The following is a 19504-nucleotide window of genomic DNA, read 5'->3' on the forward strand; positions in this document are numbered from 1 at the left end:
CTCTCTCTCTTTCTCTGCCTCTCTCTCTTTCGCACACACAAGTGTCTGAAAGAGGATTCAGCTGTGTGAGTCAATCCGCAACCAACCGCAACTCAGCCCCCTCTCTCCCTAACAGACTCTTCTACCCCTCTCTATCTCTCTAGCATCACGCCCATCTCATCACTTTGCGTTTTTTTTCCCCAACCTCATTACAATAATTTCTTAATTTATTCTAAACCCCAGTCACAACAACAAACACACATTCAGCACACTCAATTACAGTGATTTTGATACACGAGCACCACGGCAACGAGAAGCAGGGGAACCAATCCATGTATTTACTGCGCTGTTTTCCCTCTACCTGTTTTGTACTGTATGTGGCAATCAACAGCACTCATTATACCTAGCCGGCCTACAAAGATGCCCCAGAAAAATGTCCTTGGAGAAGGAGGTGAGTAAAAAAGAGGAAAAGATAGAGTGGTGCTTACCGAGGACTCCGACGCGGTAGTTGAGAGTGATAACGATGACATTTCCGTAGCTGGCCAGGACGCTCCCATCGATCATGTTGCCCGTCCCCTCCATGTAGGATCCTCCGTGGATGTAGACCATCACAGGCTTGGCCCCAGTATCTCGTATGTCTGCAAGAGTGGCCATCATTAACACATTCACATTGCCGTCCTCCCACTCCGATCAAGGGTCAGCTCAGACACAGCACATGGTGGGCAAACGCCACAAACAGACAGACAAACTGACAGTCACCTCCCAGATACCAGCTGCAAGGATACAGTCTGCTGGCCCGCATATGGAAATGGGAAAATATTTTTCTTCATATCTGCTCTATAAGACACAAATTAATGTCCACTCATTATGTTGAAAACAAGTTGAACTCTATTATAGTAATTGGCCATCTCTGCTGACAATGCAGCATGCTATTTACCTCATATAAACCAAACTATTAGGGTTCTATTTGGTTTTGTGTTGCCTTCCAGGAGGCAGACCCATTTCCCAATATAGACACGCAGGAAGCCATTAGGGAGAATAAAGAGAGAGGTACTCTGACACATCTCCTAACCAGGGAGAAGGCTAATCTGGCTTGACAGTGATAGGAAAACGCACCGGCTAATTACACAATGTTACCGTGGGCCTCCTTTTTACACAGCCCTATCTCTGTGCAACAATTTATTTGCCCGGTCTTGCTTGGCATTGCCGGCAGTTAAATTTGTGCTTCAGTTTTGGTAAAACGTTGTTTATTTTATCCCCAAACCAGAGCTTGATACCCAGCTGGAGCGACACTCCAGCCAGATAAAGCGCGTCCAGAGGCAGGGGGAAGAAAAAAGCCTCTGTGTGAGGAATAGACTGAATTACTGACTGGCTAGCTAGAGCTGGGAGACAAGACAAGAAACTCTCTCTCATTCTCGCTCCTGCTCCCCCTCTCTCTGTGTAGCTTCTCGCCTTCCCCTCCCTCACTTTGTATCGCTTTCAGTCACAGACTCTCCCCTGTCTCTCCCCGTTTCTCTACCTCCCTCCCTCCCTCCCTCCCTCCCTCTCTCTTTCCAACTCCCTGCCTCTTTTTCTCCTCCCTAAGCCCTGAGAGTAGTGAGAATGAGAGGGAGAGGCAGAGGGAGGGCAAAGAGTGGGGAAGACAGCGAGAGAGGCAGAGAGAGAGAGAGAGAGAGAGAGAGAGAAAGAGAGAGAGAAAGAAAGCAAACCGCTGGGCTCAGATTCAAAAGGGTGGTATTGTATTCTGGTTGCTATGGTGACTGAGAGCCAAAATTCAAAATCCTAAAGAACAGCTAATCGCAGACCACATCCTGCACAGCCCAATCTGCATCCATCTGCAGGCACTGCTCGTCGTTATGCACCCCATCACATTAGCATGCTCAACCGAGGAAGACTACTTAAATGCATTTTGTAGAGACAAGGTTTTTCTATGCCCCCTATAGCAGAGCTGAGCCTTGATTCACTGTTTTTATTCATTATTCCCTCGGTTATTCATGGCCCCGTTACGGTTAAAAGCGAAGCAATAACTTGTATATGATGTGCCCTTATTTATGGCTTTCTTTATCTTGCTGGTATCTGAGAGGGCTATACGGTGAAACGTGATTTATAGCTGACACTTCTCTCTGCACACACTTATCTTACACAAGAGGAGGAGGGGATGCATGGGGTGAGAAAGCATGAGAGGTACAGTCAGAAAGAGAAAGGGAGAGAAAGAGAGAAAAACAGCAGAACGATATCCTAAACAAGCTACTCAAACAAATGGGCCACAGATACAAAGAGAATGGCAAAGAGGAAGAAGTAACAGGAGGGAGAAATAAGAAAAGAGATTAGTCATGTCAATGTTATCAGTCACCTCTTTTGTTGATTCACATCATGTCTCCATGACAACAGTTAAATCCCTTTGGGAGAGTGATACAAGACATTGCAGCTCCACTTGTTCTAATCTATTTCTTGACTGGATCTGATGTTGGATGTGTCACACAGAAGTGATATACAGTACTCAGTGCCACTGATTTGAGTCATAGGAAATGTACAAGCCACAGAGTGCAACTGGACTTTGGTTTACTGTGAAAAAAAAATCCTTTCTGGATATATCCACGTCTGGGCTGCATGGCTTGGAGGTAATGATGTGACTAGCTCATCCTAACCAATCAAATCAGAGCTTTATCGGTCGCTGTGGATGATCTAATCTGGTGAAACAGGTGACTAAGAGGCTACCTCGAAAGAGCTGGTTCCTGATTCACTACCTCTCCAAGGCAAACACATCATTACATCAACACACATTCAGAGCATCACAAGTCCAAAATGGAGCACAGAGCTCTGTGCTGGAAAGGAAACAGAGATACGTTGATTAAGGCACATACCAGTACATCTGCAATTGAACTCCATGCACAATGAGTTAGAAAATAAGAAATTTGACAAATAAACTCATGACCTGGAGATGAACAAAAAATATGTGCATGATAGAAAGGGCTATTCAAAAATGTAGATGGCAGCTGATATGCAATGAGTGAGTGAGCGAACTTCAAGACAGAAACATAATTTATGTAATGCATCATTTTCTCACACAATTCTCTCAACCAGACAAGCGAGATCGTGCACCATCTACTGTACAGTAAACCGATACTCTCATACACTCGTATATTCTCAGCACGCATTACACAAACAGTGTAAAGACTTGTTTGGGAGAGTAGAGAAAATAAATAGAAAATCCTAAAGAAACTGAAGAAAGCTGAGGTCTAATTCCAAAAAATAGTCCCACTTACAAATACATCACAGGGGCATGCAGTTTAGCAGGACTTGGGGAGCACGACCTTTCATGGGCGCATCACAGTGGCTGTGGACTGATTGGAGTGTCAGTGGGAGGGATAACTCAGGGCCGGGCCGAGGCTCTGAGTGATGCTGCTGTAAGTGAAACACAGCAGGAAGGCTGGGAGCACTCCTTTCCTTCTTCCTCTCCCTTGTTCTCTCTCTCTCTCTCTCTCTCTCTGCCCTCCCTCTACCTCTTTGTCCTTTGCCTCTCTCTCTCTCTCTGTCTCTCTCACTTCATTGAAAGCAGTCAGTCATAAATCTGACGTTAGGGTCCCCCTTTCAGCTCCAGAACCAGCCTTGTCACTCCAGAGCGGGGCAGGACAAAGGCGAGTGGAGATAAGTGTCGGTGGCATTCACTGTGTCAACACTTGGTAAAACATGGTGGCTGTCAGCGGCTATCAGTGAGGTCTGAGGTGGGGGGAATGGGTGACAATGTCCTGATGTGGCAGGACATGACATGCACCCTACTGTAGTACTCATGTCAGCCCAAGCTTCACGCTCCTCTCATGACAAGTCCATTACTGGCCATGTTCACATCCAGGAACTGTATTCAGTTTATCTGGGGAGCTCCTTGCAAAACAGGCAGCGCAATTACACAGAATTATACAGTGGCTTGTGCAATTGTACAAGTCGCTGACAGTATCCTAAATGTCACTAAATGTCTGTTTAAAATTCCCCTCATACAGAACCAACTGTGTGTGACTTAGGGCAATGGCTAGGCCTTGGAGAAAAGAAGGCTAAAGTGAGGGAACACACAGTAACAAAATTTCTATTTTGGACTCGAGGAAGACAGTGGAAGGTAGACCTGAAAAAAAAATAGCTGTTGCATAGCTGTTGCTATTTTAAGCCAGCGGACTTTCAGCGCCTGCACATCCTCAGGAGTGATGGGCTGGGCAGGAAAAGAGCACCTTACAGTTGGGCTCTTTCAGCCATGTCCGATTTCACACCGTTCCTTACAATACTTGACATTTCTGAGAGAAATTGAGGTATGCCGTGTGTAAAGAAAACCTTAACATGACATTGGGAATGTGAAAATGGCGCGGTGTGTGTTTGCAAGCCTGTGTGAGCGCGTGTGCCCCTTCCTTGAATCTTGACATCTCTACAGTAAATGTAATGGGAGGAATGACCTTTGTGTGAAGGTGACATCTTGCTCCCTGCTCTGTGTGTTTGTGCATTAAATATGATGTTGGTAACACTGCAGACAGCTGCATTGATGTTTACTGTGAACCTGTGCTGCTTCTGGAAAGGACAGAGCAGTGTGCGTACGTGAGAGAACGCAGAGAGAGAGGGAGAGAAAGAGAGAGAAAGAGGGAAGGAGATAGACGTAGGCTGAGTAACATAAAAGGGAAGACACGGAGAGGAGCCTACAAGGCTATTAGCCAAAGCCCCCTAGAGCTGGGTTGGATCTAGATGAGAGGAGGTAGCTGCAGAGGTGCTGTCATCTCTAAGACCAACAGACAGCTGTTTGCCCCCAGAGTGAAAGACTAGCCCTTTAGTCTTGCAGGCTAAGGCAGCTGTCTTTGGTGGAAGCCACGAAGGCCACTGTTACACTGTGCACACCATGGAAGGGTTGAACACACATGTGCACACACACATACACACAGACACACACAGTGAATGCACACTTGCACACACACATACGCAGCTCACCCATAAACACATGTTACAGAAGTACATGCAGCACAATCACACACGGACGCCTTGTACACGGCATTGCATAAGGAAAGAATCAAAGTGCGTCGATGAACTAATTCCAAGCTTGCCTCCGCTCTTGTTCCATTGCCTAAACTTTTCAAGAGCAGCGTGTTTTCGCATATTTTTGCCTTGCCAATTATTCTGTGCCACTCAAGAGTAAAAGGACAAAAAAAAAAAAAAAAAGATGACAGCAACAGCCGGCTCTCCCATCCTTTGAAACGGCTCAAATGATGCCCTTGTGGATCGACCATTAGCAGCAATGCTTATCTTGGAAAGAAGCTGGGCAGCAGCGGCGTTCCAAATATCTCCGCATAAATGGGCTTCAAGGGGCATGATTCCTCATCCCTGCCACATCAGAGAGAATGGGATAGTGGCAGAATGGAGAGACAGTGTGTGAATTGCCCCCATTGTCGATTCACCGCTCCCCAGGCAGCCTGAGCCGAGCTGAGGGCTGCGCTGGATGGGGATCCAGTCGGGCCTGTGCAGTGGAATTAATGGTAATACCCAGGCAGGTGGAGCTCAGCTCCGCTCCCTGGCACAGCAACGATGGAGAGCTTCTATGGGGGTGGGGGTGAGGGGGGTTTGTGTGTGTGTGTGTGTGTGTGTGTGTGTGTGTGTGTGTGTGTGTGTCTACATGTGTGTACCTAGTGCTTGGAAGGAAGCGTTGTTTATCGGTACGTGTGTGCATGTGTGGACGCTTCGCTGATTAAATGGATGTGGGTGTACACGTTGTGTGCGTGCATGTGTGTGCACACTCGCACAGGGGGGAGGCGTTCCCCCTGATTAGAGCTAGAGTCTCAGCGCGCCAAATGACACACACACACACACACACACACACACATCTATTTCTCATCAGTGGGAGAGGGCCGAGGCAGCCGTGGCACGAGACACTCTAGAGATGAGGGGGGTGGAGTGGGGAGGGCTGCGTGCCTCTTTCTGCCTAACACTGGGCACAGTACCTCAGCACCACTGCCATGTTCCACCTGGGAGATTTAGCTCCTACACAGCCACACTTCCTCTATTTACATGCCCACCTTTATCTAACAACAGCAGGTAGGTGATTGAAAGCTCGCGCTCCCTTTTACAGTGCAATAACAGCCTCTGTAAAATTGAGTCTTGATTGTGGGCCGGGGTAAATCACAGCAACTTGGCCCACGCTCTCGTGTTGCTGGAGTGAGTGCTGCGCGGAATTAGAATGCACTTTGGGGGTGCCGAGGGGTTGATTGTTGCTCGGAGAGGAAGACAGACAGGCAGGCAGACAGAAAGACGGATAGAAAGACACAGACAGAGACAAAGAGACTGAAAGACTGAGACAGAGCCCTAGGGACAGCCAGCAGACTGAAGCTCCTATATATTCATATATAAAAGAGGTCATTATATTCCTCACTACAGCACATGTTTTATTTTGCTTACTTCCCCGGCCCAATTAAATGTTTTTATTGGTCGCTCTATTGTAAACTGATTGATTCTATTGTAAAATGATGCCATTTCAATGCTTTGGCGAAATCTCTGATGGTGCCAATAAAGCTTATTTGAATTTGAGAACATGTCTGGAGGGTTATAACAGGGAGGAGGGCAGCTCAAATATGGTGGAGCTGGGAGGGAATTAGCCCAGGATAGACAGACTGCCAACTGAGACAGCATGGTAATGCTGGGATGAACAGACTGAGAGATGGAGGGGGTTAGACAGAGAAACCAGACGAGATAGCGGCTCTCTGGACTGAAGCAGAATATGAGGTGCATCGGCTAAAGACTGAGAGACCGGGGAATCTGCATATGATCTGATTCTATTTGTCCTTTACCTTAAATACAAATGTTTGATTTTCTTTGGTAATTCATACAATATATTTACTGTAGAAAAGGATCTTGCTAATACCTGCATTAATACTACAGCCAAGTCGGTATTGTACTGGCTGTGGTATGTGAAACAGCTTACTAGGACTTTGTGGTTTGCTCTGTCTCTGTACTTAAACACTCAAATCATCCTTCAGCATGTAGTCTTTTCTTTTTTTTTTTTTTTTACCGTGGAGGTAGCACTGCTCAGGGAGGGGTCCCTGGACCCTGGTTTCATTTGCCAGGCCATGACACTTCAATAAAGACATATTCACCAGAACAATTGAAATCCTCTGGATCATGTTTAGGGATTGATGGCCAACTCTGTCACACACGCATTAGCTACAGTGCTGTGGCGGAGATTCGGCTGGGACCGTATTGTGCTTCTACGGTGATGCTCAGTAAATAGCATTAGTTTCGCTCGGTAAAGAATAGACTTGTCACATTTTCACTGAGGCTAGTCTTGCACAACAGCTCAGAGACCAAGCCACTGTGTATGCACGCAAAGACTTGCCAGACAAAGGGATCGGCAGTTGTCAGCGATTTTGAACGGACTTAGAGCTACATACACGGACACTGACACACGTGGGCTTGCTTGAAGGAGAAAAAACACACATGCACACATGTATACACACACACACACACACACACACACACACACAGTCAAGGCATAGACTGAAGGCAATTTGGCTTCAGTTGCAACAGCTCACCCTGGGTTGAATGAGGCAACACCTGTGTGTCAAAGCGGTGCCATGGCAACGCTTCCTGTTCTGTGATCAAGGCCAGCATGAGGCCTCTATGTGAGAGAGGAGCCCACTGGCATAGAGGCTGGGGCCACACTACAGGCCCTTAAACATCTGGAAAGACCCCTGGCCAGACTGGCTCAGTTGGACTCAAAACCCAAAGCAGGACCCGCAGCAAAACTGGCCTCCGCTGCGCCTGTTCCTTAGAAATCAAATGAGTGAACCTACAGGAAAGTGGTAGAATTACCTGGTTAGGACACACTGAGGGGTAAATGCCTCAATTTTCTTGCCAAATACAGGATCCATATGCCTACAACACGTTTTGAAAGCCTCAACACTAACAGCCTCATTCCAGACAGACACATACACCTTGTCCACCAACTGTACACACAACACACATAAATCCAATCCATCCTTGACATACACATGGAGTATAAGTCAAGGGCTTTACCTTGATACCTAACATGCCGCTTGTATCACCTGCCCTACAGTGGCAAGGGAAGACAAGGGCGGGGCGATATCAAGGGTTTGATTTAGATTCGGGGACTTAAGCCGTTTCTGTTGCAGCACGGGAATCGTCTCTCATTCTAATCTCGGCAGAGATCCACCCTGAGCCAGGAATATCCCAAGATAAATATGGAAAGTGAACAATGCGATTGCTGAGCAGCAACTTCCCATTTTCTACCCCTCTCTCCTCTAATCCTCTCCAGCAGCACTCCTGAACCAGCGCTCCTCATCTAAATCTGCTGCCAGACCTGGTGAAAAGTCTGATATTACACCGCTGCTTCACATTCCCTCTGCCATTATCGCCACAAATACAACTGCCGGCCACACCTTAAGAGGGGGCTCTCACCGCTTCCCCTGGCCTTGTAATAACAGTTTCTCCAGTCACTATATGAGATATTAAAATGGCTCAACCCCGGGCTGTTATCTAGATAGCTACTGGATCCCATCTGAATCTGAAGCCAAACACCCTACTCATCAGCTGAAATCAGATGCGTAGGAACATAGTCTAATACATAGACCTCACACTCACTCACACACACACGCGCCAACATTTGATCATTCTCAACAACATTGTTTCTACAGATTATAATGTGACAGGGGGTGCATGATGATTGCATTTGCATCTAGAAGCGTAAAAAAGTAAAACAAAACAAAACAAGATAAAACAAAAGAAAAAATAACAATAAATGATCTGAAAATAGTAAAAGAAATCATGCACCATCTTTGTTCACCATGAAAAATACCTTCGTCTTCATCACCGTCGTTTTCCGATAAATCCTCGCCCTGTTTTTTTGCATGGGTCCCTAATATTGAAGCAGGGAGAGACACAGAGAGGCACAGGGAAATTCAAAATAGCATGTTTGGCAAGACAGAGATGGGGAAAGAAGAAGCAATTCAGTACAAAGCCACAACATTATTTGAGACCAGGTGAATAATTAGTTTGAATATATCAATCCCATTACAAAATGATTCAAGGACATTTCTAATCAACACACAAAGCACATACAATAAGAAAAAAAATATGAACAGAATTTCATAATTTACAAAATTACTAAAAAGAAAAAAAAAGACAAAAAAAGAAAGAAAAACACTTTTCCCCAGAAAAGACTGTAGGCTAGACTGGGCAGGAATCAAAACACAACTCACACAAAAAGTTCAATATTAAACAGAATTCCATTGATACCATAACATGTCTGGGAGCAGAGTCATACATAACTGGCATTATCCGAGTCAGAAAGTCCTTTGCAAATTCAAAAGGAAAATCATCTATATCCAATCCTTTTGGAATGTAACTCAATTAGCTTGCTGAAATGACAAGTTCCAAATAATAATCACCTCCAAAATATGATTCTGTTTGCTTTTGATTGCACTTTAGAGCCGACTGGATTCTTAAAGGACTTTCTGACCAAGGTATTTGCATGTTTCAACTGGGACTTCCATGGTCAATCTAGTGAGCCTCTATTTTCTCTGGTCAATATCACCACCTTTGCACCTGGCATCAATTTGTGCCTTGGGCATTAAGGTAAAGCCTCTCCACATGAATGCCCAGCTGCATATGCATTAAAGATACATTTAAGACAGATGGCAATCTGATCCCCCACACAAGAGGTGATCAGATACACACTGTGGCCTCAGTAGGACCACATATACATCCAAATGCATTTCTAATCCTGATACAACTATAAATAAATGTTCAAAATGTACTTTCTGTTGTTGTACACTCAGGTGTAATGCCTGCTTTTTGTATTTGCTCTTATCTTTGCAATAAAAATGTTTCTGAAATACAGAGGAATGACAAGAATGCAAAAATGTGTTTACTGGCTGGCTTACTAATAGAAGAATTTGAATGCAGAGAACAGTTGGCAGGACCTGTTTTGAATTAAAAGCAAAAGCACGTGCAGGATTGCAACCTCCCAAGTGGCTGTGAGATTTGCATAAAGCACGAGATGGCATGAGGAATGTATATTGAGTGATATGTCTAGTTACGGTCTATAGCACGTCTTATACTGTCATGCTCGCATTATATGTGATGTTTTGTTGTCCTTGTGCCAGTATGCACTGTGAAACTCAGTTGTCAACATGTCTCTGCAACTATGCCACCATGACAAACCTTTGTACATTTATTGTGCTTGGTGATTAAAATGATTCTGGTTCTCAGATTGATCATTCTGCAGTAACAGCAAGGGAAAGCTGTCGTGCTTCGGATGCCAATTTACATCGCAAGTGAAAGAGCACTAAAATTCTGTGTGGATACCTGAGATAGATACCTGATGCCAGGTGTAAAATAAAATGCAGCTAAATCATATTGGGATGCAGTTTGGACACAAGGCACATGTTAAAACATGCTGTACAGGGGCCCACTGGCCTGCCACTGAAAGGACACATCCAGTGTGATTTGCTCATTTGCTGTATTCCCTTACTGTTTTACAGTGAATCACTGCAGATCGTTTTCCAGTGCTTGTACCATGTTATGAAATATTTCCCATTTTTCTCTCATATTAGTGTTTTTCAAAGTAATTATTTGAAATAAACGCAGTCTAAATATTATGAGGTAATCCCAGTAAAGAAGAGGGTGCCAATTTTAAGCCGTAATGATGTAAAATCAAGCTTTATTTTCTGTTTCATTTTACGGACTATAGCTGGTGCAAGTGTTAACCTTAAAGGGATGGAAAATGTAATAAATGAGAAAATGAGCAAAAACTCAAATGTCCTTTAAAGAGTAATTTTCTAATTTGGTTAGAGTTTGATGGCCATGTCATTCCTAGATCTGAAACAAGAGCATTCTGAAGCACTAACTAACTTTCTTTCTGTGAATAAAAAAAAGAGATTTTAATAAATTCAGTGTGCATGTTTCCAATAGAGATGTTTAAGAGTTCATCAAGTTTCATAATGATATTTTGAAAACTCCTTGAGTTGGAGGCCAATATATGATAGGCCATCACAATCTTCATATTATGACAAGTCAAAACGGTGGAAAAACCATCATGCAGACATTGGTGGTCCAACTGGCAAAGCTGAAGAGCAAGTCCAGCTGAATACTGTATGTGTACCAAGTTTCATGTAAATCAGAAAGTGCTATATTTTAAAGCTGAAAAAAATATAGCACCACCATCTGGCCAAATACGGTCATATTTCTTGTGTGGTAAGTTTCATTTTACCAAATTATGTCTAGAGACATGAAATGAAATGTGTAATTTCCCACGAGATGGCAGATGATAGAGCTATCATCTCCCATCTCATGGGAAAGTACAAAAACGTGGGAGATGGAGAATAATAAACCAGCCAAAAAAAAAAAAAAAAAGCGTCTTGAACCTTTTAAGTTAATATGGCCTATTATCAAGGGTGGTGATTCCGGCATTCACTGCGCTGTTGACATGCTAAAACAATGAAACCAAGTTTGGGTGAGCAGCTTGATACAGTATTGAGTGATAGTTCTTCAGACAGGCATAGATTGGATGGCAGGTGTCGACAGGGACGCTCTGTCACTTTGAATCTTGTTGTCTGTGTGTCTGTGTCAAATGCCGGATCTATAATAGGAATCGCAAACATGCGGCATCCGCAGTGACTCAGCATGCGAGCCTATATGTGACCTTGACATTTTTAAGTGATGTAGCAGTTATAGAGCGTGACAAAAAAAAAAAAAAAAAAAGTCGACAATGAATTCTAAAATTCCTCACACAGCCTGACTCCAAGAGCGATAACTTACATTGCTTCAAAATGGGCTGCATCTAGCATAACAGCTATTATTCATGTTCCCTGACAAGCAAAATAGAAACCTGCCTCATTTATCAAATCAGGTTGAAAGAAGCCACATTTGATGGGCTTACTTGTTACATAAAGGGTATTGAAAATTAACATTTCAACAGGATGGAAATGCAGACAAAGACGCTCTAGTAGCTAGTCTTGGAGTTCCACATTGAGATACCTAAGTATGCACACGCACACACACATGCACACGCACACACACACACACACACACACACACAGAGCTCTGAGACTCCAGAGACTTCCTGACTGAATCCACAATTCACTCAATACATCGTGGAAGGGCTGAATGTTAACTGCCTTTCCTTTGCTGGAAAAAGGTTCGCTGACAATAGATGGGCCTTGGAGTTAAATATCAGAAAGGTCAGAATGTGGAAAGGGACTTAGTGAAATGTGAAATGTTGCAGCCTTGACAATTTAGAGCGGTTATATTCAGTCTCTAATCCTCAGGTGGCCATTTTTCTCCTTCAGAGTGCCTGTTTCTGTCTCTCCTCCTGTCTTTCCTCCTGTCTACTCTCTCCGTGTCTCTCTCTCTCTCTCTCTCTCTGTCTATCTCTATCTCTCTCAATCTGTCTCCCAGTGTAGAGGTTAAGGAACAGCTTGGGAGGGACACATAAGAGAGAATGATGGAGAATGCAGCTAAAAGGTTAAGGAGGCTGTAATCCTGCAGTAAAGGACAGCCAAAACTCACACTGCGCTTCAGCTGCTCCCAAAATAAAAACCAAATAAAAGGCAGCCAAGTTGTCTATCTGCCTGTCTAAAGCCCGATAATGGAAAGAGACAGACTAAACAGAGACTGCAAGCTTCTGGGTATGGAGGCAACCTAACACACCGGGGTCACTGACGCCAACCCCTTGAACCCCAATGAACCATTTATTCCTCATATTAAGTGAAAACAGACTGTGCACTGACTAATATCTTAAAAACACAATCAGGACCCACCAGGCTTTAAGCTTCTTAAGCCTCTTTCACACGGAAAAGCCAGTTAAATAAGAAGTGCTGTACTGTATTTGAAAATGCAGCATTGCTGATTTCAGACCCATTCACACTGGTCTTTGAAAGCTGCAAAAATGCCAGCGTATAGCCTTTAACACTTAAAGCAGGCGAATGATTTGGAGTATTAAAATGTTTAATCACAAACAAGCTATAGAATTTGAATAGACACCGCAGTGCAATGACAGTGACTCTGTTGTCGTTGGCTAGGTCCTTTCACACACCAAGCTGGCTTTGTGACTAGACCAGAAGGCACTTTACTGCTGGTCCCCAAAATGCTGTTTGGATCCTGTTACACAAAACGCGAAGCCACCAAATATGTGGTTTCAAGCTGGCTTTTTCCCCTTTTATAGGACTTAACAGGCTGTTTGGTACTAACGCGTCCTCTGTTCCCTCTCGGTTCGGGAAAAACAAAGAACAGAACAGAGATATTGAGGCTTGGGTTGACTGTGAGAGCTGGACAGCACCGCAGCGGGAGGCCTGTGAATAGGAACTTCCTGCTTAGGTCGCGTCTTGCATCTCAAGTCGGCGTGAATGGACCCGCCGCTGGCTGGCTGCAGCCTTCACGCGCCGGGGTCATCATCCGTCCCCACATGCATTTGATAGAAGCACGTCTCTGTCAAACAAAGGTGGGAGGGGAGGGAAGGGGAGGGGGCATCTGCTCTATTTTGAAATCACTCAGGGTAATATTTGTTCTTGTCTTCTTGGAAAGTTTTTGCCCTCTTCCCTTGGCATCCAGCTTTCCTCGGCAGCACTCAGGGAGTAGCCCCTCCTTCCCTGAGGCAGGGTTGAGTCGGCCAACCAACGGGATTACCATGGTGTGTTACTGTCTGCCATGGCCCAGACACATTCTAACCAGGATTGGGCCTCTTTTGCAGTTTTCATAGCTCTCTAGCAACTGGAGGTCAGCCTCCGGGTAAGAGGAAAAAATGTCCAATGTTTCTGCTGGGGTAGTTAATCTACAGGTTTGGCAACTGATCTGGCTGTTCATTACTGGCACTGGGCTGCTTAACACATGGCAGCATGCTGCCTGTGAGGACTGCATAGGAATGATAGTTGAGTGGTCCAAATCAAGCCAAAACGTACAATAGATGCCGCTGCACTTATCTCAAATAGACTCATGATGGGGGTTAAATGTAGAGGTCAGAAAAGTTGATCTCACTGTGTCTCTCTGTGTTATCCAGAGAGCAGACTGCTGTGAAGGACTCGGAGGACACGTTTTACAAGCTGCTTACAAGCAGAGAAAGGGACATATCGTAAAACCCAGAAGAAGATAATGTGAATATTATATAAACAGGCAGCACAGTGAGTGCATCTTATCACCAGAACCCCGCCGCAATAAGGGCCTCATCAAAGGGATCTCAGATTTTACAGATGTCTTTTAAAGTTTGTCAATCAATTTAACAATGTAAACTTTTATTTTACAGATAAGGACTGACCTCATCAGGGTTTGTCCTCACAAAATTGACCCAACTCGAGCCAATCTAGCACTGGGAGGCTGAATAGTGCTTAGCTGTGTCCCCGCACATCATTACCTCTCTCCTCACTCCATTCACTCCGACTCAGAGCAGAGAAAATGACTGAGTGATATAACCGAGGCTTCAGTGTCTCAGGCTCTGTCGCTGCTGTGTGCGGTGTGTGTGCACAATAAGGCCACTTCACAGCGAGCGGCGGGCTACGGTGCTGATCCTGCACATTAGGCCACCTCCACATGACCTCGGCCACTACCTGCTTGGACATTGCGGCGCTGTGCGAGAATAGCAAAAGGAAGGTCAGCTGTTGTTCTCTCAATGAGATTCTGGTCATTGCAAACATCAGATCATTCTGCTGAAGTATAGCTAATGTTTTTCGAACAAGCCGTTGTGATGCTGCACTGTCAAAGCACAGATATACATGAGAAACGCTTCATGAATAGTAGGGATGGGACGATATGCTTATCTCACGATACGATTCGATATGCGATACGGGGTTCACGATTCGATACGACCACGATATGATGTATTAAATTAAAGTTCAATGACAACAAAGTATGACTGTGCAGAATTTTTTTCTGAGACACAAATCTTTCTAGCAATGGCATTGGCTTGCTAGAATGTAAACAACAACTTCAAAATCTCATTATAAAGCACAAATAATATGATTTGGATGGAGAGTTTGTGAAATTGTGATGGGCAAGTCTTCTCATTTGTGATTACTACAGCTGAAAAGAATTTTTTCTGCCCCGCGATACATGTTGTCACATTTTTCTATTGCGATATACTGAATTTCGCTATATTGTCCCATCCCTAATGAATAGTTACTGTGACTTCTATCATTCTGGCACCTCCCGGCCACCCTTCCCCTGAGTAACGACCAGCTACGCTGAAGGATGCGGCACATCTGCCTCGGCTGGAGAGCAGACTTTGTCTTGAGCCTTCTGACCGTTGCTTTGAGAATGAGTCTGTCTTTGATCTTTTGACGGTCCACTACACTCCATGGTCTAAGGGCTTTCCTCTCATTTTATGGAGGAATATGAGCCACATCTTTGATGTAAATGCAGCATGTGGATTCTCTGCACAGTGCCCACACAGTATTTCAGTACCATAGGAACTATAGGAAGGGCTTTGTCAATTGTAAAATAAAAATGATTCTTTTAGAACCCAATTCTTCGTATTATTTTTGTAGCTTTTCTAATTGATATTGAACACTGTAATATGTATTTATACATGCTCTACCCTATACAAATCACCATATACTACCTTCTCGTATACTACAGTAGAATCTAACAAGGTTCATGGGTGATGTGTTTTTCTCACTTGGCAACCCCATTGAGACAAAGGTGCTTCATAAGAGGTAAGAGGCTCCTGTCACGACTGCATACAGTTGCTTGGCAACAATCATAAAACCATTTCATCAGGAGTCAAATGCCATACTTCTTTCTGAAAATTAATCACTCTTTCCTCCAGAGGAACCATGTTTGCAGAGATACAGATTTTAAAACTGGTGATAGAGGTGTTATTAACACAGAATATGCCCAGTGTGTATGACTCTACTCCATCATACAGGTCCCTATTAGAAGCTTTTAAAAATTCTTGATAGAAAACACATCACTTCATTAGTATGTACAAGCGGTTCTACGAAATAGATCAAACCTTTTAAATGATACCAATTTAAATCCTTAATGAGGGAACTGATGAACTGTTAAACTGTTGGTAAGTATTCTTCAATTCACTTTAAAATTGTCAAACAATACTTTAACTTTGTTGCTTGATAAGCTTAACCAAAACAAAGTATGCTTCAGAGGCTGCGCTCCACATAGCCTAGGAAGGATAAATTATGTTTCATTTGCACTGCTAATTCAACATAAGACAAGGTTATTAGAGCCAGTTTAAAAAATAGGTACAATTGAAATAAAGAAAGTTTCCAGCGAGACTGAAAATTACAACCTTAATGTTTATAGAAACAGAGGAGCAATGCAACAATCACCTCTCAGCAGAATAATGTGTCACAAAACCAACATATGAAGCTTATGATAAACCATTTTCTCATTACCAAACATGGGGAAGATAATTGAAAAATTCCAAGTGGAAGGGGAATATTAAAGAGATATTTCTGTGTATATTCCACAACTGGGACTAATTCAGAAGCAGAAGTGCCTGGAGGGCCAGTCTGTCTCTAACAAAATTGGTTTACCAAAGCAGAATGTACGAGCTCACAGAGTGAGGCCAATATCTGCCTCCTGCCTCCATGGAAATCGACAGCAGAGGCCTCACAGCTGAAACTGAATCTTTACTGTGGAATGAGATACGCTCAGGATCACAGTCTTAAGGCTACTCGTCAGGTCTTCTATCGCCTTTGGGCAGGCTGAGAAAATTAGCCCTCTGTTGTTATTAACAGTCAGATTTCACCTGTTGCTAATGAAACTGGACTGTGCTTCTCTATGGCGGTGTGTTTACGCAGTTGCCACATGGATAAATGGAAGCTGTCATGCCAATAAAATACCTCTTCCTCTTTAAACAATTCTGAATGATAAATTTAAGAGATTGGTGGCCCTCCACTTTTTAGTGTAAATTTAATCAACAGCTGAGGCTCAAATGCTTTCAGGTGTCGTGTTTGACAAATACTTCCAATAAGCTGGTGTCTTAAGTGCTGTCAGCTCAGTCTGAAACATGACCAAAGTTCCTTGCAAACCGACTCCAATTTTATGTTCTCGCACTTTAAAGTGGCAATTTTGCTTCTGCCTCAATCAACAGTTGAAGATTTATTCATTTATCTACTACTGCATGTAAACAAAAACTTCTTACACTTTGCACATACACAGCCATGATACAATAATGTGAAAAAAAAAATACAGGTCATTCTTAGACATCATTATCTATTGCTTGACAAAGTGCTATTATTTATTTAGGGACCTAAATAGGAGGAGAATCATCTTCACTCTTTACCACACACTCTCATAGTGTAAACACACTATAGCATGCACACTGTCGCCACACACACACACACACACACACACACACACATGCACACACAGCACTACCTCTCTCTCATCTCTCTCACACTGGTGTCAAGGTTAATCTGAGTCGCAAGTCCCATGTTCATTCCAATTAGCACTCTGATTTGGGAGTTGATAGGTGGTGATATTGGTGGCTTTGGAAGGATGCACCCATCACTCTCCTCTCTCTTTCACTCTTTCAATTTCTCTCTTTCGTTCCGTGTTGGCTTTTTTACATACCTCCTTTTCTACACATTTTCTTGTTGGGTTTCCTGGCACATTCCTTGGATATTCTTTTGACTGTAAAATGAATAAAAAAACTACAAAATAACAGAAGGCTCTGGAAAAGATCGCATGTGACATGCAACAGCTCAGACTGAGTCAGACCCTTGTTCCCTCTTCACCCTCCTCCCCCCCTCCCCCTGCCAGAGTCATCAACAACAAGAACAACAGAGGACCTGTTGAGAAAGTAATTGGGGTGTTGCTGCAGAAATATTCCAAAATGGTGGAATGAATTTGCTGCATCCTGGGACACAGGAAGCCCATATTCACATGCACTTCTATATAAGACCCATTACAGCCACACAGCAGTTTAGCAAAACTGAACATTGCCTCGGCAGAAAGTCTAAATTTCCAAAGTTTTGCGGTTCACATAATATGGTAATTGAAAGTGTTATTTGACATTACCCGTTCGTAATCATGAAATGCTTTTACAGAGCACTTAACATTTCAAGCCCATTATCCTGTGTGGGTCTCCTTCAAGTGGTAACATAATGGGAGTCACTCAGAAGAGTCAACATCTAAAAATCTAAAACTTTAAATTGATTTAAAGAAATTTAATCATTATGCAGCCTAATCTATGTTTGCCTTTTGCACGAAAGTGATTTGTACAAAACACGCTGTCTTGCTTTTTGCTTTGTACAAAGACAGACTCTGGATGAAGCAAGGAGAGTAAGGGGTCTTACATAGGTCAGGCTGATGCCACAGGCCTCGCGTGTACCAGATAGAATATTTCACCAACCCTACGGTAGATCATTCACTTATGAGGCAGGCTACTAATCACTAATGGCTAATATCCCCAGAACAGTCAAGACAGTGAGGGAAGGAAGGTGCACCGAGATCACTACAGTATAGGTCCAATCTGTTCCTGGTCTGATTAGGTTTTTTTCAGTCTCATTCATCTCATTGATAAGTCATTTGTGTTTTTGGGTTACTTTTTGCCTTGCGTAAACACAAAAGAGGAACCTCTAACAGTGGCATGGAAGGGGAGAGTTGATGAAAAGACTTCATGAAAGATCAAGTCAAGATGGGAGGTTGAGATGATGGACACAGACACAGCATGCGCCAGACAACAGGTCATGCTCCGCACACAATACAGAGGTGACACAAAGTTTTTAGAGAAGAAGAGAAAGAGAGAAAAGGAGGAAGAGGGAGAGGAAAAAAGAGGAGCGGTTTCGCTCCGTCCTGTACACTCGACACACTCACCATCCTCGGTCGGAACATAGATGTTTAGATACAGACAATCCTCATTTTGATCCTGTATGTACGTGGCAACTATATCCAGGTTGAAGGTGAACCATATTGGCATCATGATCTCCGGCACAGCGTTGTGAATATTTTGGGGGCAGACGGGGGCAAAGTGAGTGGCGTTCTTGATCCCCGACCAGGAGGAGGGAGGCTCAGGGGGCATGAAGCGCTTTTCTCCCACCGGCGAGGCAGCATATGGAACCCCCAGATACTGGTCCACTGGGCCCAGGATCTCACTGGGAAGGGGCACCCTCACCCCCCGGAGTTTCCCATACTGCGTGTTCACAGTGGGGTGGTAGTTCTGGCCCCTCACGGCCACAAAGCACCAACAGAAACTTAATATCCACAAGGACACGCTGAAACTGCCGCAACTGTGGGCACCGTGCCAGTTCTGCGAGGGGAGGCGACTTCTCCTTGGCGAAAACCACATGGTCCTTGTGTGTGAGTGCAACTGTAAGTGACCAACATACACGCCGGGGCGCCCCCTCAGCGAACACAGCCTTCCCTTCCCGTCCCGTCCCTTCCCTTCCCTTCGCTCAGCCCTGCAGTCCAGCCCCCTGAGAGACAGTCATCAGCCGTGATACTGGAGCACAGCGGCTTACAGATGAAGAAAAACAGTCACAGTTGCGCGGCTCCTCTCTCCAGCTAGGTCCTTATTCACTGTCCTCACTCCACT

The 19504-nt window shown here is 44.1% G+C and overlaps 1 protein-coding gene across 10 annotated transcripts in view; it reads right to left on the reverse strand.

The window, feature by feature from the left end:
- The window catches only part of nlgn3a (neuroligin 3a), an 89024-nt gene extending 69766 nt beyond the window's left edge, over nt 1-19258 (reverse strand). Inside the window, exons 1-4 of one of the 10 annotated variants that reach the window (XM_071923030.2) lie at nt 18787-19258; nt 17542-17601; nt 8813-8872; nt 468-617 (exon numbers count right to left, since the gene is read on the reverse strand). In XM_071923030.2, the coding sequence (XP_071779131.1) occupies nt 468-617; nt 8813-8872; nt 17542-17601; nt 18787-19258 (742 nt within the window). Of the gene's footprint in view, nt 1-467; nt 626-3419; nt 3458-8800; nt 8873-13546; nt 13582-14374; nt 14389-15240; nt 15279-16065; nt 16073-17438; nt 17490-17541; nt 17602-17749; nt 17760-18773 lie in introns of all 10 variants that reach the window. The other 9 variants (XM_071923033.2, XM_071923038.2, XM_071923040.2 and 6 more) reach the window with 9 other exon arrangements.
- Between the last annotated feature and the right edge of the window lie 246 nt (nt 19259-19504).

Source organism: Centroberyx gerrardi, chromosome 16 (genome assembly GCF_048128805.1).
Source record: "Centroberyx gerrardi isolate f3 chromosome 16, fCenGer3.hap1.cur.20231027, whole genome shotgun sequence".
Lineage (NCBI taxonomy): Eukaryota > Metazoa > Chordata > Actinopteri > Beryciformes > Berycidae > Centroberyx > Centroberyx gerrardi.